The following is a 24472-nucleotide window of genomic DNA, read 5'->3' on the forward strand; positions in this document are numbered from 1 at the left end:
CTACTTTTAAGGATCGTGTACCATAATAGAACTTTCCGCCTTTGCTCCTATGCTCTGCTTTCTTATTTTTTTGTAGACAGGATTAATATGCTGATTAAAAGCTGCATTTCATTTATATTAACTTGTAGTTTTTAATACTGAATGCATCAGTGATCATCTTCCCTTTTTATTCTATCCTCTACCTGTTCATGGTAGGGAAGATAAAAAGTAGATGAAGAAATAAGATTCCTTGTAGAATTGTCCTTATTGTTGCTAAAGCCCTGAGAAAGAGCCTTTGGTCCATTGTTCCTCCTCCTATATCATAGTTTGCTCAGGTCTTTACCCTCACAAATGCTGCAGTGGATAGAATGCTAGTGGGTCTAGAGGAAGACCTGATTTCAAATCTGGTCTCAGACTGGGCACTGGACAATTCACTTAATCTTGTTGGTCTCAATTATTTCATCAGTAAAGTGGCGAAAATGATAGTCCCTACATTTCAGAGTTGTTGTGAGGATCAAATGAGATGATAATTAAACTGGTACATAGTAAATATGATATAAAGACTAGCTTCTGTTTTTGTTATTATTAAAATCCCATAGTACCTTGAAATTGGAGGATCATGGAAGTAAAAGTTGCCCTTCTGTATTTGTCTTAGTCAAATAATTGTATTGATTTGTGATTTGTAGTATTATAGAGATTCTTTACCTCTTTTTCTGTAATTCCAGGTTGGTGTGGTGTGAGCAAGGTGTGATCTGCTACTTTTGATCTTAAATTTGCACTTAGGGATATTTGAGTGCAGTAATTATTTGAGGGAGGATGAGGAAATGAAAATAGAATATTCCTCCAGGTTAGCTAACAAGGGAAAAATAAGTTTTTATCTGAGATGCCAGAGGCATTGAGGCTCATTGGACCCAGATAGACATACCATCTATGAAGTTATCCCAAATAAGGGAGACCTTTCAACTGGTTTTAGGTATGAAAACAAAATGCATTGGAAAATTAATATCAGTGGGATACATTCCAGTTTTCTACCAAGTGAGGAGAATGACCTTATGTTGTTCTTAAGCGAGCAATTCCTTATAGAGGTGTTCATATATGTATGTGGTATATGTATGCATGCATATATTTTTCCCTCCAGAATTTTCCATGTGAAACATTGACTCAGATGCCATAGGTTAGGGGTAATAAAATCCCTATATACAAAGATCCTAGCAAGGAATTATTATTCATATAGCTTAGTTATATGATATTATTTATTATTCATATAGCCTTATTAATCCTATATTATGTGTATATGCATTTAGATATGCTATGTCATACAGTATTATACAATATGGTAATATTTTAAGAGTCTTTGATAGTACTTGCATTTACCAAAATATTAGAAGCAAAACCATACTTTTTAAAAAATCTTATATAAATGTGGGGTACATAATGAAGGTGTTATAGAAGTTAAAAGTTGTGTTGGTCTTGCTACATATGTAGGCTTTGTTATATGGAAAACATACCTAACAGAACAATTCAAAAACAGAATAGATTTCTCTAGAGGTAGTTTGTTCTTCCTAGCTGGAAATCAGTAAGCTAAGGCTTTTTAATTTGAGAGAGAGAAGGGAAAGAGAGAGGAGAGAAGGGGTAGGGGGAGAAGGAGAGAGAAGGAGAGACAGAGAAAAGACAGAGTAGTATGTGTGTGTGTGTGTGTGTGTGTGTGTGTGTGTGTGTGTGTGTGTATGCGTATGCGTGTGTATGTGTGTGTATGTATCTGTCTGTTGGCCAGGGGTGTGGTGAAGTGACTGTGCTTTATAGCAAAGTAGTATAGAAAGGATGCTCAAGTAAAACATAGATAGATCTTATGATATCACCTTCGGTATACCACATTGTCCTACTAATACAAGAGCAGGTTTATTTTAAGGAAAAAACTCCTTTAATATATCAGTTTGAATTGCTGAATGCCTTTTGTCCTGAGATTTATATTTATACTTACAATATGGTTAGTACTTGATTTTCTTTATCAATGACTCTTGGCAAAGATAAAAGTTAAAAACAAAATCCAAATACCCTCCACTTTTAAGACCATCCTCTCCTGGCAACTATGTTTTTTCCACATGACTTTTGATATAATCACATTGGATAATTGATACACTTTTAATTTGGGTTTGATATCATTTCATTTAAACTTTGTAGTATATGTTAATTTTTATTTGTAAAAGTGGAGAAAATTTTAATTTTTATTTCCTTTTTGTAGTGATATAAACACATACCATTATATCTTTTTTCTCTTGTAGGTTTTAAAACGACCAGAATATTTTGGGAAGTTTGGTAAAATACATAAAGTTGTCATCAATAATAGTACATCATATGCAGGCTCACAGGTAACTAATTTTAGGGATCTTTATCTTTTTTTTTCCCCCTTTCTCTTTTTTTCTGTTCAAACCTTAGTCATAACATAGGCTACTAGTCATTCTGTTTCTAAAAGGTGGTGGTTCATTATTAAAATTTATTTCATTTTTGAAGATTAGTTTGGGAATTTGAATGAATGGATGTTTTGGTTCAGAGATGTTAAATAGCACCCTCTATTGGTATACAATTATTTGTAATGGCATCTACACCTAAGTATTTCCTGTTCTATTCGTTAACAGCAAAGATGATGGAAAAAAAAAAGTTCAACCTTTTTATTGAAATTAGCTTAGAATACTTCTGCCAACTGGCACAGGCTTCAGACATTGAAATTTTAATATTGTTGGTATTAGGATAGATAATCTTAATTTTCATTTTTAAGATAAGACTAATTAAGCATGCCTTATCTGTTTTTATTTTATGTGCTTACATGGGGGGAGGGAAAGTTGGAAATTATTGTCAAAGTTATACAAAATTTGCTATAAGAGCCACTTTTATTATATTTGAAAATTTTATTTAAAACTTAAATCAAGACCTGTGATTTTAATTTATTTTTTGCAGATCAAATGACATTGACTCAGATTCTTATGTAGGGCATAGTCTAGATAAAGATATGCATATTATATTGAACAGAAGAGATACTAAAGAAAAAACAGTACTTGATTTGGAATTGAAGGCTCTGGGTTCAAGATCTTAATTTTGCTTACAGTGTGGTCATAGGCAGGTCATTTAATTTTTCTAGGTTTAAATCAAAAGGTTGAATTAAATAGCTAAAAGTTCAAAATTTCTGCTTTCAATTGGACTTTTAAACTTTCTTTTGATCGAAAATTACATTCATTATTTAAAGTTTTTCAAATAAATTGTCCTAAATTCTTTCTCATCATTGTAATAGAAGTCTTTTGTTATTGTCTTGATTTAGTATTTGTGACAGTGGGATGGGATGTTTTCACTTTAGGGTCCAAGTGCCAGTGCTTATGTCACCTATATCCGGTCAGAAGATGCTCTCAGAGCCATACAGTGTGTCAACAACGTAGTAGTAGATGGCAGAACACTTAAGGTAATATAAATTCTTTTTGATGACCTATTTTTTGGGCCAAAATATAATTTATTTACTGGACAGATTTTATATATCAAGTTTCAAAACAATGTGTCTGTTATAATTCATTAATATTAATGCCTGACAAGGATAATCTAATTAGGCAATTGCTAATTTCTACAGGAATCTTTTTTGATAGAATAATTGTGAATCAGGTCTCTACCCTTCACCCCCATCAAAATTATTTTAACATTCTTTTAAAATTTTGAGTTACACTTTCTCTCCCTCCTACCCTTTCTCCCATCTACTGAAAAGGCAAGCAGTATCAGTGTCAAGTCAAGCAAAACAAATGTCCATACCAGCCAAATTTCTTATGGAATCTTTTCTGAAATATACATTGGCATATGTTTTTCAACTTGTATTGTTGTCCTTCTTGTGATCTTCAAATCTTTTCTTTTTTTTTTTCCGACAGGCTTCTCTAGGTACAACAAAATACTGCAGTTACTTCCTAAAGAATATGCAGTGTCCAAAACCGGACTGTATGTATCTACATGAATTGGGGGATGAAGCAGCTAGCTTCACAAAAGAGGAAATGCAGGTAGTAAAGCAGTATGAATTGCCAGCTTTGCAGAGAGAGCAACCCTTAGTTTTTATTTTTTGTTAAATGATTTCCTTCAAAAGTAGAAATCTTTATTTTAAAAATATGTAATGTTGAATAATGTTATCAGCAAAGTGTAATCTTAGTAGGATGTCATGCCCAATAGTTAGGTTTTTTCTTATCTGTGTTTTTTTACATGGTGTCTTAGAAAATATAACCATCAAGATAGGGAGATGATGTTTTAGAGAGTTATGTTCTCTCTTCAAGTGTTCATTGAATTAGTATCCTATGAAAAAGTGAATTGAATGCTTAATGTCCTATGTTCTTTCACTTTTCCTCCTCTCCTGTCTCCTTTTAATTTATAGTATAAATATTCTTTAGAAGTGAAAATCTTGAAAAGACATCACATTACATGAGGATTATACCAAAATATAATGCTGTACTTCCCTATTGTAGATGAGGACTTCAGATTTGTGGCTGTGGACTTTTGCAGGAATACTTCTCTTTTAGAAGGTGGGGGGCATTCATTGCTACCTTTCATTCTTCACATCAACCTAGAGCAAGTCTAATTAGAATGAAGAGTGTATTGCTAATTTTCATTGAGAAAAGTTTATCTTCTTTGACTTTGGAATTGCAGTTTAAATCCCTCCATAAAAAAAATATAGTACAATCTTATGTTGTCTTTGGGATTAGAAGCAATATTAAAAATGAGTCTTAGGAAAGTTTTCTTGGATGGCATCCAAAGAAGACTTGCTGACATCTAGATTTTGCATCATAAAATATACCAAATGACTTCAGCTAATTTGCTTATTTAAAGCAGTTTTTGAAAACTGCCTGTTTTGACCACTGCCTGGTAATAATAAGATTTAACATGTATTATATGGGCTGCCCCTATTGAGATATTTTGATAAACAATCTTCAGTAATCATTTAAAGGAAGTTTTCCCCCTTGTGAAGGGGGAATTTTCAAAGCTTTTAAACTTTTGGAGTTTGTATCTCTAGAAGCACTGAATGCTTTATAGAGTCAGTCTTAGTTCATCAGAGATTTCGTTAACCTTTTTTTGGAAATAGTATAAATATCACTCCAGAAGTGTTTCTTCCTTTTAAAGTATTCTATAACTATATATTAAAATATTCTATAACTATCATAACAAATTTGAAGAGCTTTTTCTTTTATTTCGAGAGGAAATTCAATATTTTATTCTAAATAGAATAGATAAGAAAATGTGAATGGAAAGTATATATGTATGACCTAAGGGGCCTCAGAATAAAGAGTAACATTACAAAAAATATAGATTTTTTAAAAAATAGATTATGTAGTCACATAAATGCCATTATCTTTCTTTAGTTTTTGTTCAGCTATTTATTAGACTTTACCATCATCAGACTGAACAAAAGTAAGCAGTACTTAACTTTGCACAAAATATTAAAGTAATTTATATTTCCTGCCAACCTGTTGTATCTACACATAGTAAAATGAGTACTGTAAACATTTACTATTTGCTTCTAATTGTCTGAGTTAAGTTCTCTCTATATTTTCCCTTTTCCTTGTGCTCTACACCTCCCTATTACTCTCCCAAGTTTTCTGCTTTCTTGGATAATTTAATCATATTATCTGAGACTTGTTAAGATGTTTTTCTTTTGGGACTTGGTGACTGAAACAACAGATGAGAAGCAGGTCTATTTGATGAAATTTTACTTTATTTTGCGTTAATTTGATGCTACATAATGTTTTTTAAATGTCAAAAAATGTTAAATAATTAAATTGTTAGAAATTACATTTTATTTTTACTTTAAAGAACTTTGATTAAACAATGCTTGGCTTTGTTTTCCTGAGTCTTAAAGTTATTATGTAAATAATGAATTGTTTCTAAATAAATTAATATTTCCTTTGTTGTTTCTTTTTGCTATATATCATGTATATTTAATAGGAAAGAAATTGCCTTAATTTAGAAAGTTTGCCAGTTTGTCTTTGGCTGGAAAAATCTGGTATTATTGGTGTCTTTAAGCTTCTAGGAGAAAGATGGAATATTTCATAGCAGCTAATATATGAATGCCATTGCAGTTTTATTTTCTTTTTCCACCAGGCGGGTAAACACCAAGAGTATGAACAGAAGCTACTTCAAGAATTATATAAATTAAACCCCAATTTTCTTCAGTTATCTACGGGTTCCGTTGACAAGAATAAGAACAAAGTGACGCCACTGCAGAGGTATATGCTTAAGTACTTGATTTTTATTCTATGCTTTTTAAGCACAGTACTTTGTGACAGGCCTAACATTTGTCCTTTCCATGCAGAATTCCTTTACTATTCAAGAAACCTTCCTGATTTGCTGATTTAGGATTGGCTGTTTCAAATATCTGATGGTCTTACTACGCCTTGCCACTACAGCCCCTCCCTCTTACTGGCTGGTGTGCTGTATCACCCTCTCTATTAAAAGGAAGATTGGCAGTTGTTCAGAATATGATTGGCACCTAATTGATGCTTTATTCTTTATCCAATCACAAGAATTGAAAATTCTATGGAAAAGATTGAGTTTTAGCAGGGCAAGTGGAAAACTGTGATAGATATATTTCTGCATCTATAGATATTTCTATATATAGATCACAGTTTTCTACTTGCCATATGTGTGTGTATATCTATATTTTTATATAAATACACATATCCATATCTATAAAAATTTCAAGGATTTTTTCTTGGGAATCTGTAGAATGTATTCTCCATAGATAGAGATATTGTATTCCAGAACCTCATTTGCCTTAACGAAAATACTGTTTTTATCACAGGGTTCTAAGTGGATTTGTATAGCTTCAGTGTTTATACAAACCTGTAGCATTTACCATGAATTGGATGACATTTATTTTATTTTGGTGCATAACACTATGTATAGCTTTTGTCCATCAGAACATAGTATTAATGTGTAAGACCTTTCTTTGGGTTGTACTGTAGCCTAAAATATCTTAAGTTTAAGTAGTCAGGTCTGTATTCTATTTTAGCAGAGATATCACTTCAAAATTCTGTTAGTCTTCATTTTAAATAAGCAACATTTCTTGTAATTCAAGGACACTGAGTTTTTTTTTCTTTTATATATACGTTACCAGAATTAAAATTGTTGACATTTCGGTGTCCAATTCTGAAATATAGTTTTATTGCCAATATATATTAGTATGTGAAAGCCTTTGTTCAGATTTATCTCTGACCAACATACGGATTATCAGAATACTTTTCTTGTACTTAAAAGTTAGACTATGAAGTCATTGTTAATTTATTATCTTTGGATATTAAAGGTTAATGCAATAGTATCAACCTAGTGTTGTTATGTATTACAGATCTCAGGGCAGAGCATACGTACTATATTGTAATTATGAGAAATTTATATTTACATCAAAGATGAATAAAATTAAGTCCCAAGAATAATGAGCTGAATGGATATATTTTTCTCCCTTTGATCCTTTCCTCCTTTTCACCTTCCTCTTCTCCTTCCTTACCCTTTTAAAAAATATATTAAACATGTATTATTACTCTTTTATGAATATTGCCATCTGAAGCACTTAGGGCAAGAATGAAATTACGATAAAAAGGTTTTTCCTTTCTAGATGTTTCCTAATAACTTATATTATTTAAACTATGTATTTCTCGTCTAGAATTTGTGTGCATATTTCTTACATATTGAAAATGTAGCTTTGTAGATTGGTACTTAACTACTGACTAGCAATAAGCATAAAATACTTTGAGTAATAAAAAAACGGAATCAGGTGAGTGAATGCTGTCACAATTGTCAGTAAGACTGACAAAATGGATTTTCTTCTGTAGCACTTTCTTCCTTGATGCTGCTTCTAAATGACATCTACTTCTGGCCCAACCTGTGATCATATCAGGACAGGGAAATATCACCGCAGCTTCATGATGTGCCTCTCTCCACTGCTGCCCTGATCCTGTGATCCAGCTGCTGCTGATTGTTCCTGCTATGAATTATCTAAGTTAGGATTCAGGGATATCATCTGTGTGGGAACCCCCACTGTGACAATCTACCATTAGATTTTTTTTAAAAATAATTTTATTTTTTTATCCTGAATTTAAAAATCCCCCCCAAAGCATTTCAACATAGACAGCAGAACATGAAAAGAGGATTGTATATGAAACCATGAATCTCCATTTCATACAGCTTGCTTTAAAAAAAAAAAGTATATAATAAATTCCACACGTTACTTTCAAAACTGTCCTGCTTGTCTGTGCTTCCTTCTGAACTTCCTTCTGTTCTCTTCTGTGCATTGTAAAAAAATGTTTATAATGACCCTTTTGGGGGGGAGGGCATCACTGACTACCCTTTTTCCAAAATCCCTTCCTCCAATTAAAATCTGGGAAAATTAAAAAAACAAAACAAAACAAAACAAAAAACCCTTTGTTTAATAAGTAAGCATAATCAAGCAAAATGAATCTACACAGTGGCCTAATACAAAAACATTCTTTCTGTACTTTGTGACTGTCACTTTTCTGACAAGAAGAGGGCATCCTACTTCTTCAAAAGTTCTCTAGAGATAGTTAATTATTGCATTGAACAGAGTTCTTAAGTCTTTTGAAGTTGTTTTTCTTACAATGGTGGTGTCCTTGTGTAAATTGTTTTTGCTTACTTCATTCTGCATCAATTCATACTGCCCAGGATTTGCTGACATCATTGCTTATCATTTCTTTTGATACAAGAATACTCATGACATTTGTTTACTATAATTTGTTCAGTCATTCCTCATTTGATAGGAACTCTATTATAGTCTGGTTCTTCCCTCTCCCTCTCCCACCTTCATCCAAGATCAAAGTTTGTTTTATTTGCTTCTATTCTCTCTCAGTATTTTCCTCCTTAACTCCCATTTCCTCATCCCACAGTTATTTCCTTATTAAATTTGATATATTTGTACACCTAATTCTGTGTGTGTGTGCGCGTATGTGTGTGTGCGCGTGTGTGCAGCGCATGTTATGGAATATATGTTCTTGTCTGTATATTCAACTTTATTTCAGATATGTGAAGTCCATTTGATATCTGTTCCTTTCTTCAGTTCATATTCGTATGCTTGTCTTGTTCATCTTAATTATAAAAATTAGCGAGGTCTTTTTCCTTTTGCTCCCTTCTATAATATTATATTTACTCACACTCCTTTCGTATTCCCTTTTCAGATTCCCAGAATAAATAAATCCCCCAAATAAAAGCATATCATCCTTAGGACTTGTGTTTTTCCTGTTTCATTTGCTTATTATCCTTTGAAAATCATCTGAATATTAGTATTATATTTTATAGTTTTTGTATTTATTTTTTTAAAGTCTTACCCTCAGTTCTTGCCTTTCAGTAGAAGTACTCGAAAGTCTGTTAAAATCCTGTTTTTTTCCCTTGGTTGCAAACCATTTTGCCTTTTTTGGAATATTGTTCTCCGAGATCTCCTCTGGTTTTTAATAGAAGCGGCTGTGTCTTGTCTGATGCTGACTGCAGATTCCTAGTATTTGAATTGCTTGTTTCTGAATTCTTACAGTAATTTTTTTTTTCTGTTATGGAAGTTTAGGATTTTGGTGGCATTTCTGAATCTTTACTTCTATGAGTCTTTTCAGGAGATAATTTCTATCTTTACATTATGGTTCTAATAGATTTGTGAAGTTTCACTAAGAATTTTTAAAAATATAGTGTCCAGTGATTTGTTTTTTTTAAAATCCTAGATTTTAGGGAATCCAGTGATGTTAAACCAATATCTTCTTGATCTATTTTGTAGGATATTTGTTTTATGATATGTCATATTTTTTCCCCCAACTCTTGATTTTGTTCTAAGAATTTTTCTTGCTGTTTCCTGGAGTCATTGATTTCTGTTTGATCTCTTAGAATATTTTAGAGACAATATTGGTTAAAATTACCCCAGATACTTTTCTAAATTACTTATTCTTCTAAGTTTTTCCTTCAGAGCTTTTTTTCCCCTTTTTTAAAATCTAATTTTCTTCTTAGTAGTAATGAAATACTGAGTTTCCTTTGAGTTTCTGCTTATACTTGCCATAAATTAGCAACCTTTTTTTGATATTGAATCACATTTTATTCACTCGTCTTAGACTTTTATTTCTGACCGAAACTTTGAGCCAAGGCCAGGTTCACCCACTCCACTCCCCTGCCCTGGTTTTTGTGCTCTTGTGTAGGGCAGTCATCCTTATTTCATCTTGTTAAATAGTATTGTGGTGAACTTCTCTTTTTGAGGCTAGGGCTGCTTGGATCTTTGAGGTTCAGAGCTCTGGTATTGAGAATCCTTAATATATTTGCAGGGAGTGTAAGGGGACCTTAGATGCTTTGGACCTGTGAGCTTGTATTACACATCCCTGAACTTGTTATTGACCACCCACCTTATTGCTTTTTAACCACTGTTTGGCTTTCTGAGCACCCTAATGCTTTACTAGGGGAATCCTTCACTCTTGCTGCCTTAAGAGTGTCGAACATTACAAATGTCTCTTCTGCTCTTCAGAGGGTGGATAGAATAGAGTTATGGGATGGAAACTTTAGTTGATCATTGGTTTTCTTAATCATTATTTTATTTTGTGTGAACTTCGGGATTTTTCAGATAGATAAATTATCTCTCTCCTTGCCTTTCCCCCTCCCCTGATCACTTTATTTTTGATATCAAATATCTTTCACTTCTAGTGTTTTACTTGTGTCTGAGTATTTTTTTGTCTCATTGATGTATGCTAGATGTATTCTGGTTTTCAGGGATCCATTTCTTAGATAAAATTTACTACTTCCTATTTTCAGCAGTTTGTTCTTTTAATTGCTTTGAGATGCTTCCTTTCTTCTTTGTATTAATGTCTTTGTGGAAGATTCATTTTTTCCTTTGAATCAATACACTAATTGTTCACATTTATAATTTCTTGCTTATTGGGATCTACAAAAATTAGTGTTTTCTCTGGTTTAGTTCCTGAACTGGGGCTTTGTGCCAGCTTCAGGTCTTCCTATGACAGCTCAGAACACTAGATCCCATGAGGTTTTTTGGCCATTAGAGACAGACCATCACATTGTTGTTCCCTAGGGTTCCTAATGTTCCTTCCGTGGTACTTTCGGATTTTGCTCTAGCTCTCTGACTTCCCTGGGATTTTCTTTAGGGACTTTGCTTACTTTTGTTGCTTCTGATCACAGAACTCTGTAGACTATAGATCTTACTTGTCATGCTAGATTTCTGAGTTGTTGGCTTTGCAGGCAGTTTGCTTTTCTTTTGTCCACTACCTTCTATCTCACTTTTTGCATAATCCCGAAATAGAAGTCACATTAGTTTCTTATTAGATTTCTTGATCATGATATAGTCTCTGGTATGTATTTCTTTCCTGTCCCTTTCCTTGTCCCTCTTCCTCTTCTTTCCTTCCTTTTTATTCTCCTCTTTCCCTTTAAGAGATCAGCAGTTTCTCTTTGTTTAGGCTTTCATCTTGGGTAAAAGTCCTGCGATTAGGTCTAAGCATTTTCATCTTGGTTGTTGTACACTGGAATTCTTAGCTTTAATGTAGTAGATAATTGAATAATTGGAAGAATGAATGAAAGAAATGGATCCATTAGCATTGCTGATAGAAAGTCATAACTTATAATTGCATGAAAAGGAAATGAATTGTTCAGATTAATTTGGGGTGGGGAGATCCTTTAATTATCACAGTTTTGATATATTGTATCCAGCTCTTACCCATGGAAAATTAAAGGAGGAAGAAGAAGAGGGGAAGAAAGACATATGTGTGAATTCAGTTTAAAAGCTGTTGTAGGAGCAGTTCACAAGTGGCATTAGAGTTATGAATACAAGCAACCTTTGTTCAAGCCCTGTCATCCTCAGTTGTTGACATGTATTTCTTCTGAGTTGCTTTAATATTTTTCATAATTTGTGTTTGTTCTTTGAGTTTGCCATTGAGTTTAAGTTTTGATAAAATAAAAGAGCAAAAAGAAAACACAGATTCAGCAAAACCAATTAATATATTGAAAATTTCTCATAATATATGCAGTATTCCATATCCTTATACCCTTTTTCAGTAAACTGAAGTATGTGGGTAGGAGGGGCTGCTTTCTCATACTTCTTCTTTTGGGCTCAGGTTATTCTTTGTATTTATGAAACATTCATTTGTTTTATGGTGGGCTTTTCCCCTCCATTTAAATTGTACTCATGTAGTGTTTTCTTGGCTGTGCTTATTTTACTTTGCATTGATTCGTGTAAGTCTTTCTACTCTTGCCTGCTTCAGTCATATTTATTGTTTCTAACAGTACATTTTCTTTTATATTTTGTTTTGGTATGTTGATTTTGAGATATCTTCAGGATGTTCAATTCATGTACTGCCATTCCCTAATAATTGGACATCCTTTCTTTGCTATACAAAATGTATCTAGGCATACAGGGTTAATGACTTTCCCAGGGTCTCACAGCTAGTGTAAGTGTTTGAGACCAAATTGGAGATCAGGAATAAGCCTTCCTGACTCCATGCCTGGCACTCTTTTGACTGCAGTACTTAGTGGCCCCAGACTTTTAGACTCTCTTGACACATGGGAGCCATTGGCACAGGACTGCCTAGCATGAAGTATCCACATCCAAGAAGACACTGTGTTCTCCGAGTAAAATAGAATTGCATTATTTCAAAAGGAATATAAGATGCACAAATTTAGAGACATCTCAGTGCAGATGTTCACGTGAACTATTTGTGTCCAACCTGTGGTAGAGCTTTCTAAAGTTGTACTGTTTTGATCAATCACAGTTGGACACATTATACCAAATGATATAGGGATCCTGAAATAGCGATGCCATTTTTTTGGAATCCTCTTTGAGCTTGAAGGACAACCACCAACAAACCATAAAATACACTGCTTTAAATATTTTGGTGTGTAATGTTGCTGCCACTGCCACCTTCCTTCTTCTTTTAAATAAAACAACTTTACTAATAAACATGTTAGTATACTTGTCTTTCCAAAACACTTTAGTATTTACTATTTCTGTCTTTTGTCATTTTTGCCAATTTGCTGTCCTTTGTTATCCTACTATACCTTATGCTTCTGTTAAATCATATCCATCATTCCTACTCTTTGATTCCTTGCTCCATCTCATTAGTCATTGTATTCTATGTCTTTCCCTCATTTTCTGATTTTAGAAATCCTACCCATTATTAAAGATTTCAGTCACATACCACCCTTTATGCAACTTTTCCTTGAACTTCCTGGGCCAGAAATCTTTCCTTCCTGATACTTTCTGGTTTGTGTTGTTGGAGATAGAGGAATGAGTAGTTATGAAACACTTTCCAAAGGGGGGAAAAATGAACACATGAAGTATGGATGAAAGAAAAGAATGAATCATTGAATTCAGGTTTTTCAGCTTGAGTGGTTGAGATATATATAGTAATAGTGGACAGAGATGGTAAAGTCATGAGGGTAATTGGCTTTGGGAGAAAGAGGTACCTATCGGATCCATACAGAGTTGATACATGATAAACCTTATAGGAGAAGGATCTGGGGTATCAGATAAGACCCTGCAGAAGATGGTCTTGATAAGTACTTAAAATTAAATTAGCATCATGGATAACGGTTTAAAGATAAATATTTCTTCTTCTGAATTTCATAAATTGAGAAAAACAAAGGGAGAAAATTTTCTTGTAATATAACTCTAGTCAAGGAAAACAAATACATAAAGTGTCCATTTTCTAAAAATATATGTTCCTACATCTTTTGTTAGTCACTTGTCAGAAGGTAGGTCAGATGCTTTCAGTATAGATGGGACATCTGTGGAGATATAGTTGGTTGCTTTGATCAGAACCGTAATATTCCATTCTGTTAATTTATTTGTTTAGACATTCCTTAATTTAGGATCAGCAAGTTTGTTTTTTTTTGTGACTGTTTCCTTCCCAATATTATTCTTTCTTAACTCTTTTCATTTCTATCCCAACTATTGTTGAGTTTAAACTGCATATGTGTGAGTTGAATTTTCCTTGTCAGTTTCAGATTAGTGAAGTTCATCTGATGCCCCCATGCTGTATATTCATTACTTCCTTTATGTATACTTTCTTATACCCCTTTTATGAGAAACAGCAAATTTTACTCCTTCCTCCTTTCTAGGTTAATGTATTTTGCCTCTTATCCTCCTCTTTCAGCTCTTCAAATCCTCAAATAGTAAATTAATCCTTACTCTCTCAGTATGCTTTTAAGACTTGAACACTCCGAAAACACTGTATTATCATATAGGTCCTTCCAAATAAGTTTTACTTTCTGGGTTTCCATTTCCATTTCAAAGTTCCTTCTCAGCTCTGATGGTATTTTGTTTTTTTGAATCAGAAATGCTTGAAAGTCCTCTTTTACATTGATGATCCGCTAGTCCCCTCTCTTCTCCAGGATTATATTCACCTTTGTAGGATATAGTTGTAAGACTGTATTTTTTGCTTTTTGGACTATTGTATTTCAAGTACTCTTTCTCACTCTCTTCCTCCTTCCTTCTCTCTCTCCGCCTCAGTAGATGTTGCCAGGTTTTATATTCCTGACTATATTTCCTTATACACGAACTGCTTCTTTCTGGATGCTTGCAGAATTTTTTTCTTTGACATGGGAGCTCAGAATTTTGGCTATGACATTCCTAGAACTTTTCCTTTTGTAATTCCTTTTTTCAGGTGATCAATATATACTTTCTAGTTTTATAGAATCCTCTGTTCTCTGGTTTTATAGATCTGGACAGTTTCACTTAGAATGTCTTAAAATATAATGTACAGCCTCCTTTCCCCCTCCCTTCCTCTCTCCTCCAAGTTTTATTTATGTATTTATTTATTTATTGCACTTAGGCATTTGGTCTTAAGTGACTTACCCAGAGTCACACAGCTTATCTGAGGCCAGATTTGAATTCGGGTCCTCCTGATTTCAGGGCTGGTGCTATATCTACTACACCACCTAGTTGCCTTCCAAGGTTTTTTAGGAACTAGAATTTTAAAATAAAATCAAACTAATAAAAGTTGATTTTTCAAAAGAGAATAATAGCGTTGATTTTAAAAAATATATACCATCAGTAAGACTTTACCTAATTTTCAAAGATAGTGATCAAAGCCAAAATACCCCTCCTCTTCCTTTCCCTCCCCCCCAAAAAATTCAGAAAATTTTTAAAAAGAGGGATTTGTAACTTGTCAAGAAGAAATAAAGAAAATTATCATAAATAACTAGCCCATTTGAGTTGGAAGAGCAGGGGATAATTCTGTTTGAGAAATTGTACAGATCTATTAATAATCCCACACTCCTCTATGAAACAAAGGCCATTTTTAACAACACTGTTCTTTCATTAATTTTATATAAATATAAGTCATGAAAGTTTCAAGTCACCCAAGGGTAATGGAGAAACTCATGGGGTTTTTAAGCTGCAGCATTTTAAAAGGAAGAATTGCACAAGAGAAGCAGCGTTAAAGATGTCATCAAACAAATATAGGAACTGAAAAACAATTGGGTCAGTCATACATCAAAGAAGAATTGCACCGTGTAATATCAGCAGATCTAGGAGAATATCTCTGCTACATTGGGTTAGATTTGGGACACTTTATTGGGGGACTTTTGGAAGGACAGACAAAAATTGTAGAAGACAAGAAGTCATGGATGGATTGCATCAAGATTCTACCACAACTGTGGCATTACAGATACAGTGAAATATTGTACACAGTTATGGGACAATAAAACTGGGAAAAGATTAAATTGCTTTTAAGACAATCTTCAAATTAATAAAATAGCTCTAAGAACCTGAAAAAGAGAAATTAAACAAGTTATATATGAACTTATGTAAAAAAAAATCCACAAAAAACCCAACTCAGGTCCAGAAAGATTTACAAATGAATTGTCAAGCATTTAAAAAACAAACAATTCTCATACAACACAACCTTTTAAGAATTATAAAATATTTTCTCTTTGTGAATGATTGTCAGAAAACCCTAGAGAACCAATACTATTTATTGATCAGCTATTAACAATATATGAAGTAAATTCTCCAAAATTGCTAGCACTTCGTTTTAATTAGAAAGAAGAGCTAAAAAGAGAAAAATAGAGCAAATGACAAAATTCATCATTCTACATGGGAATTAATCTGCCAAGATACACACAGCACATTTTCACAGCATGAAAGGAACATCTTCATAATATAGGTGACATTCAATAATTATATTTTTTTCTAATACAAATGGGCTTACTATCCAAATTGATCTATGAATTCAATCTATTCTAGTCGAGTAAAAAGGGGATACTCTGTTGGATTGGACAAAGTGATGACAAAATTCAGATAGATAAACCAAGTCCCAAGAATGCCAAGGAAAATAATGTGCAGTTGAGTTGGTGGAAATATAGGAACAAAGGAAAATGTTATTACCAGATCTCCAACTCTCTTTATAAAGATGCTTTTATCAAAATTAACTAAATGCATAAAAAAATATAAAATTGACAGCAGAATAGAGAAATAACAATTAGAATTATTATGTGCATGTGTAAATCAAGTCTTTGTAAATCTAAGAACAAAGAACTAGATTAATAAACAGTATTCAACCAGATAGCATTTTGATGGAAATTGAGTTTAAAACAGCATCTTAAGTCTGATTTGAAATTAAATTCTACATGAATATATTCTTTGCATGGATGGTGGTGCACACCTCTCCCCTCCCCCCATTTTATCTTTGTAAATTCATTTAATAGGAATATTGTAAAGAGAAAAACTATTCAAGAGCAAATTGAACTTTGATTTTTATCCAACTATTTTAGAATAAAACTGGGAAATTTTCAATAATTTTTACAAAATTCTTTATAGCCTTTGGGAAAGTATTCTTTGTTGCATTATTTTTAAGTACACTTAGTCTTTATTGATTGGGGAATGGTAAACTAATTGTAGTATGTGAGTGTAATAAACTAGTACTATTACCTAAGGAACATAAAATGTGAAGATTCTCCCCCCACCAAAAAAAAAAAGTAGAAAGGTGTTGGATTTGGGTACAACAAGAACAAAGCATATCAAATAGACATAAGGCATCAGACATTTCCAAATTGGATATAGTTTCAAATTGCTTTTCAGAATATCTGTCCAAGGAATTAAGCAAGACAGCTTTACCAACAGCACATTAATATACTTGTTTTCCCAAAGATTCAAATAGATCATGACTAAGGAAGTGATAGAAAGGATTACACAAGATAAGATGAACAATTTTTTTAGTAAAATTAGAAGGGAAACAGAAAATGGAGAAAAATCTTTGCAGCTAGGTTTTTTGATAAAAGGTCTGACGACCAAGGTATATAACTTTTAGGAAAGGAGTAGCTTGAGTGGTCAAAAGATAGAGGCAATTTTTAAATGAAAAAAAAAATTGAAGCTTTTAACAATCATGACAAAATATATTCTAAGCTACTAATAGAGAAATGCAGATTAAAGTTAACTTTTAAGTTTTTCCTGATAGCTATTAAATTGGCAAGGTGATAAAAAGAAGAAAACTATATGTTGGAAGTAGGGTTGGGGGGGGGAGATATTTTAAGGCTCTGGTAGTTGTGATGTCCTTGCTTAAACTTGGACAGTTATTCTGAAAAGCAATTTGGAACAATGCCCAGAAAATTACCAATCTCTGCATATTCTTTTTGCCCTAATTATATGACCACTGAGTCTATACCCCCTGAGAAACCAAAAAGAGGAAAAAAGTTTGTGCAAAAAATATTACAGCAACTCTTTTTGTGGTAGCCAAAAATTGGAATCTAGGGGAAAGGGAGAGGTAAATAAAATACTGTTTATTAATGTAGTGGGATATTGTTGTGCCATATAAAATGGGCAATTTCAGAGGAAATTAGGAAGATTTCTGAGTGCTGATACAGAATGAAGTTAGCAGGACCAGAAGAACAATTTATACCCTGGATGATTTTGAAAGCTTTTAAGACCTTTGAGAGCAACACAGCAAATAATGAATCCAAAAAAATGAAGAAGAAAGCACTCTACTCATTGTCTGCCAGAGAGGTGACATCTTAAAAAGCAAGAAAGGACATAGTTTTGCATATGATGAATGTGTGTGTGTAGGAGTGAGTTGGGAGGGGAGGGAAGGAGAAAGGAGGGGAAAGAGAGAAAGAGGGTGTGTGTGTGTGTGTGTGTGTGTGTGTGTGTGTGTGTGTGTGTGTGTGTGAAAGAAACTCCACACTGCAGCTGATATTGAAAACTTCGTTTTTCAGGGATTTTATTGTAAATTTACTTTGGGAGGATATTGGAGTTGAGATTAATTTTTAAAAACTTGTTTAAAACAATTAAAAATAAATGAAGACAATTTGAAACAACAAAATTCAGATTAAAAACACAGTTGTTGGTATTAAGTTACAAAAACATACATTTATCCTTCTTAACAAATGGAAATCTATCAAATGTAAAGTGCCAGGTAATTAAATACTGTCACTCTTAGGTTTTATTTAACTCTGTGGAGTTTGTACAAAGTGAGGAATTCAGTTTGGAATATGTAGAAGCTTTTGTGCAAGTCTTTAAAAAAGAAAAGCCAAGTAAACTATGTCCAAATTATTCACATGGTCTATTCTAGTTATCTCATCGAGAAAGAAGAGGAGTTTAGTTTAACATGACTTCTTCTTGACAAAGTTAGGCTGGCTCTTAGTAATGTTTCCTCTTTAGTATGTTTCAGAAATTTTCCAGAAATAAAAACCAAGCTTACTTGTATATGGTTTTTAGACTCCACCCTTTTCTTCTTCTTTTCTTTTTTTTTGGGAGATGGGGTTGGAGGGAAAAGGAGGGTTGGAAAGTCAGAGTAACATTTATTGTAGAATCTTTCCAATTTTTTATCTATAGTCAGAAACTTAGCAGTTATATATATGCCAGCTCTTTTATGCACCTGGTGAGAAAAGTGACATCAATTAAGAGCTCTCATTTACTTATTTTGGATTTCAACTTCCCATTAATCATTTTTTGTTGCATCTTGCAGTCTACAAATTATGTCTTGTTTTACCTTGTCTCTTTCTTTTCTTTCTTTCTTTTTTTTTTTTAAACCTATTTTCCTCTAATATCCTTTCCTTTGGTCTTTCATTCCAACCTAACTGAAGAATTCTTTTGTACTTTGAATTCATTGCACTACAGTTTATTTTAGACCATGATATCCTTTTTTATTCATCACAAATGAAATTGTTACCCTAATTTTTTTATTGACACAACATTAGTAAAACTTTGTGATGAGAATTGTAATTGGAGTGCTACCATTAGTCCTGTTAGGTTTCTGATGATAATATTTAAAAAAAAAAGAAAAAGAAAAGAAAACTCTAAGGTTAGGCATTTAAAATAAAGAGGATATAAAGAAAGGCCTCATATACGCTAAAATATCTAAAGCAGCAGCGTGTTATTTGATAGCAAAGACCTGGGGAACAAAGTAAATGTCCATGAAATGGGGAGTGTTTAGAAACAAGGAATATTCCTAAGAAACAAAAATTACTTCTAAAACTACTTTTTTTCTTCTTTATCTTACCTACTCCAAGCACCTTCCAGAAAGTCATAGAATCAAGTTGGAAACTTTATTTTATCCTTATCATACCCATCTTTTGGCATTTCCTGATACCTGACTCCTTCCTGATTATTATTTTTCTTGTCACTTTTTCCAAAACGGATTACATTTGCTATTATTCATATGAGATATCATAGGAGTGTCTGCGTACACCTTTCCCTGATTGCTTTCATTCTGTATTTAATGTCATTGTCCATCAATTTTTTGATTCATTTAATCAAAATTTATTAATTAATTTACATTCTGGTTTAGTCTCCCTTTTTTCTTATCCGGTTCATTGTTTGTCTTGTGGTCTACTTTATCCCTTCTTGTTTTCTCATTCTCTTCACCATACCTTTTGAAAATCCCTCAAATACCCTACCTTTCAAGTTTCTCAGTCTTCTCCACTCTACTTTACATATTCATAGAGATTATCATAATTTTAATTTTGCAATCATTCATAGGAGTTCTGCATTTAGGTTCAAGAACTCTGGATTTCCTTTATCTGATCTGATAATTTGTAACCTTTCCACTTCTTCCTATGCCTCATTTCCCCAGTGCCTCTATTCATCTTCATTGTTGCATTCCTTCATTCAGCAGTGCTATACTTCCCAAACTTTTAAACCTTTGCTGAACCAGTTCAATTCTGTACTATCTTCTACTCTTGAATTCCTTGCTCCCTTATTTTAATGGTGAACATGCCTTGTCAAATCCCAATTTTATATTACTCTTGCCATATGACTTCACTCTTATTCTTGTACTGCTGAATGGAACTAAACATGGTTCATTATACATTTATGCTCTCTAATCTCTTTTCATTTTTTTTTTACTTTTTCATTTAAGGTTTTGAGTTGTAAATTCTATCCCTTCATCCTCTCCCTGAGACTGTAACAATCAAATATATCAAACATTTTCATATTACTCATTTTGTACAAGAAGAGTCAAATAAAAAAGAAAGGGAAAAATAGTATGTTTCAATTTGTATTAAATCAATATAGTTTCTTTTTTTTTCTTTTTTCTTTTTTTAATAACTTTTTATTAATAGAACCCATGCCAGGATAATTTTTTTACAGCATTATCCCTTGCACTCACTTCTGTTCCGATTTTTCCCTCCCCCAGATGGCAAGCAGTCCTTTACATGTTGAATAGGTTACAGTATATTCTAGATACAATATATGTGTGCAGAACCGAACAGTTTTCTTGTTGCACAGGGAGAATTGAATTCAGAAGGTATAAATAAACCGGGAAGAAAAACAAAAATGCAAGTAGTTTATATTCATCTCCCAGTGTTCTTTCTTTGGGTGTAATTGCTTCTGTCCATCCTTGATCAATTGAAACTGAATAAGCTCTCTTTATCGAAGAGATCCACTTCCATCAGAATACATCCTCAAACAGTATTGTTGTTGAGGTCTATAATGATCTCCTGGTTCTGCTTATTTCACTCAGCATCAGTTCATGTAAGTCTTGCCAATCCTCTCTGTATTCATCTGCTGGTCATTTCTTACAGATCAATAATATTCCATAACGTTCATATACCACAATTTACTCAACCATTCTCCAATTGATGGGCAACCATTCATTTTCCAGCTTCTAGCCACTACAAACAGGGCTGCCACAAACATTTTGGCACATACAGGTCCCTTTCCCTTCTTTAGTATCTCTTTGGGGTATAAGCCCAGTAGAAACACTGCTGAATCAAAGGGTATGCACAGTTTGATAACTTTTTGAGCATAGTTCCAGATTGCTCTCCAGAATGGCTGGATGTGTTCACAATTCCACCAACAATGTGTCAGTGTCCCTGTTTTCCCACATCTCCTCCAACATTCCACGTTATCTTTCCCTGTCATTCTAGCCAATCTGACAGGTGTGTAGTGGTATCTCAGAGTTGTCTTAATTTGCATTTCTCTGATTAAGAATGATTTGGAGCATATTTTCATATGTCTATAAATAGTTTCAATTTCTTCGTCTGAGAATTGTTTGTTCATATCCTTTGACTATTTATCAACTGGAGAATGGTTTGATTTCTTATAAATTAGAGTCAATTCTCTATATATTTTGGAAATGAGGCCTTTATCAGAACCTTTGATTGTAAAAATGTTTTCCTAGTTTATTGGGAACTTTTCAATTTGATATAATCAAAATTTTCTATTTTGTGGTCAATAGTGATCTCTGGTTCTTCTTTGGTCATAAATTCTTCCCTCTTCCACAGGTCTGAGAGATAAACTATCCTATGCTCTTCCAATTTATTTATAATCTCATTCTTTATGTCTAGATCATGAACCCATTTTGACGTTATCTTGGTGTATGGTGTTAAGTGTGGGTCAATGCCTAGTTTCTGCCATACTAATTTCCAATTTTCCCAGCAATTTTTGTCAAATAATGAGTTCTTATCCCAAAAACTGGGATCTTTGGGTTTGTCAAACACTATATTATTGAAATTATTGGCTGTTTTGTCCTTTGAACCTAACCTATTCCATTGATCAACTAGTCTATTTCTTAGCCAATACCAGATGGTTTTAGTAACTGCTGCTTTATAATATAATTTTAGATCTGGTACAGCTAGGCCACCTTCATTTGATTTTTTTTTTCATTAAATCCCTTGAAATTCTTGACCTTTTGTTTTTCCATATGAACTTTGTTGTTATTTTTTCTAGTTCATCAAAGTAGTTTTTTGGGAGTCTGATTGGTATAGCGCTAAATAAATTGTTTGCTTTGTGTTAGGAGTTATACAAAATGAATTTTATATTCAATTTTCCCCACAAAATGCAAATAATTTCCTAAGAGAAAAGATGAAAGTTTATATGGAAAAGCTTTATAATTTTGTTTTGAATATTTAAGTTCTCTGGAACTGATCGTATTAATTATCTGATCTCATGCAATTATTGCACCTTGATTTTCCCAACAAACTTGGAACTGTTCCAGGTTTCCCATATGAAGATAACATTTTAATGGACATTTTAAACTCATTGACATTTTGCAAGTTATATAGAAAAAGGATACAATAATTTGTTTTTATTGCTTATGCCTCTTCCTGGGCAACAATTATTGGTGCTTTAACTAGTTACTCCACTGAGACTAGGTGGAACAAAGTAATACTCTTCCTGTGTTTTGTAACAATCCTGGTTTTCCCACTATATGAAGGACTTGGATATTTTGTTTAGTTTTATCAGATAAAAATTCTCAAAGCATATTGTTGGTCACTGATGTGAGTTGTTTCTAAGAAAAATTGCTACTCATAAGAAAAGTCATACTCATTACCCTGTAGACAAGGGATTGAATAAGAGAATGGCTATGTGAGTTTTATTAGTTATTCTCTCTTCAATATTCTCTCATCAATAGCCAAAATAGCCCTCAAATTCTACAATTTGTTTATAATGTGATTTTAATGGATTTTTATTGGATTAACAATGATATATATTCATATAATTAAACTTGAAACTCTTAAATGATGTCTGGTAAAGAAAAGTTAACTTATTACATTGAGTTTTTTTTAATATTTCTTGCCAGTTTTCCTTTCCATAATTAGTGTCATGATCATTTAAATATACAAGATTCCCAATGAGGAACCTTGCTTCCAATCTCTATTCTGCTGTAATCCATCTTGGCTAGTTAGTTTTTCCATATTACCATTGTTATTGTTTCCCTGTTTTTTGTTTGTTTGTTTTGTTTTTGTTTTTAACAAACAAACTTTCAGTAGTGCCCTATTCTGTAGAGTATGAAGTTTAAATTTCGTATCGTGGAATTTAGGGGTTTCATAATTTGGCTTCAACCTACTGTATTCTATGTAATCCTTTAGCAACAACAGATCTTGGCTCTAAATCAACTATTATACTCAATAGCAGCTAAAGATATTCTTTCTGCTGCTGCTGCTGCCCCAATTTTCACGCTATTTCTTAGCAGTATCCCACACTTCTCCATGCACTGAACTATTGACAATTTGTAATGCTGTTACTCTTTCCCCCGCTTAACTAAGTTCTATCTTTCCTTCAAGATTCACAGTGCCTCTTCTCTAAAAACTTCCTTAATCACTCCAGCTGGAAGTGATCTCTTACTCTTCTGAACTCTGATACATTTTGGTTTCATCACTTAATTGTCCTGTAGAGGAATTATACTTTACACATTTCAGTAAATACAGGCAGATAAGAGTGGTAACATAGGATGAGATATTGATGCTTTTGAATTTTTACCAGTTTTAACATTTAAAGGCATGGTGTGATTGTATTATAATAAAACAGATCACTTCTACTCTCTGATACCAGCAGTCATTCCTACTGTGTGAGTAAGCATTGTGCTGTGATAAAAAAAAAAAAAAAAATGAAACTTGAGGTGCTGAGCCTTTAGTCATCCACCTTGAGTTTGAATTCCTTTTTTGTCAATTATTCCTGTAAGGTCTTGGGCAAGTTATTTAACCACAATGAATCTCAGTGTCTTTTTTTCATCTATAAAATGATTTGATGAATGAGCAATGAATAAATGAATGCAAAAAAATTGTACACTTAATATATTATACACTGAGGATTCAGATATAGGAGATAGCTTCTGCTCTCAAAAAGTTCATATTCTAGTAACAGAGACAACATGTAATTGGAAAATAGTGACTAGGGAAAAGTGTTTTTAGGTCTAGGAAATTATAGGTATGACTAATAAAAGCACAGAGTTGTCAGCAGGCCCTTTCCAGAGACAATGGTTATGGTAATTTGCTTATTATTCCTAGAGTAAGAGGTGAAAAGGGAGAGGGGGAATACATAGAAGGCAGAATACCAAGATGTTAGTAAATCATGCTTGAGTGGTTAGCACCAACTAAGTAAGCTTTTAACCAGTCTTGACAGAACAGCCCAAGGATGGAAACTGGAATTCTGTTTGAGAGAGATCTTTAGTTAAGATGTGATAACTAAGATCAGACATATCAAACAGAGGGGCAGCTTCATTTGAACTAGGATAAAATAATCGGGTCACAGAACAGAGCTGATGAAAGTTTTTTCCAAAGTTCA

The 24472-nt window shown here is 33.1% G+C and overlaps 1 protein-coding gene across 2 annotated transcripts in view; it reads left to right on the top strand.

The window, feature by feature from the left end:
* Nucleotides 1–24472, top strand: part of CNOT4 (CCR4-NOT transcription complex subunit 4) — a 166928-nt gene that overhangs the window by 100596 nt on the left and 41860 nt on the right. For both annotated transcript variants that reach the window (XM_052001743.1, XM_052001744.1), the window contains exons 4-7: nucleotides 2262–2348; nucleotides 3329–3430; nucleotides 3882–4007; nucleotides 6094–6218. In XM_052001743.1, the coding sequence (XP_051857703.1) occupies nucleotides 2262–2348; nucleotides 3329–3430; nucleotides 3882–4007; nucleotides 6094–6218 (440 nt within the window). The remainder of the gene's footprint in view (nucleotides 1–2261; nucleotides 2349–3328; nucleotides 3431–3881; nucleotides 4008–6093; nucleotides 6219–24472) is intronic.

This window comes from Antechinus flavipes, chromosome 5, assembly GCF_016432865.1.
Source record: "Antechinus flavipes isolate AdamAnt ecotype Samford, QLD, Australia chromosome 5, AdamAnt_v2, whole genome shotgun sequence".
NCBI lineage: Eukaryota > Metazoa > Chordata > Mammalia > Dasyuromorphia > Dasyuridae > Antechinus > Antechinus flavipes.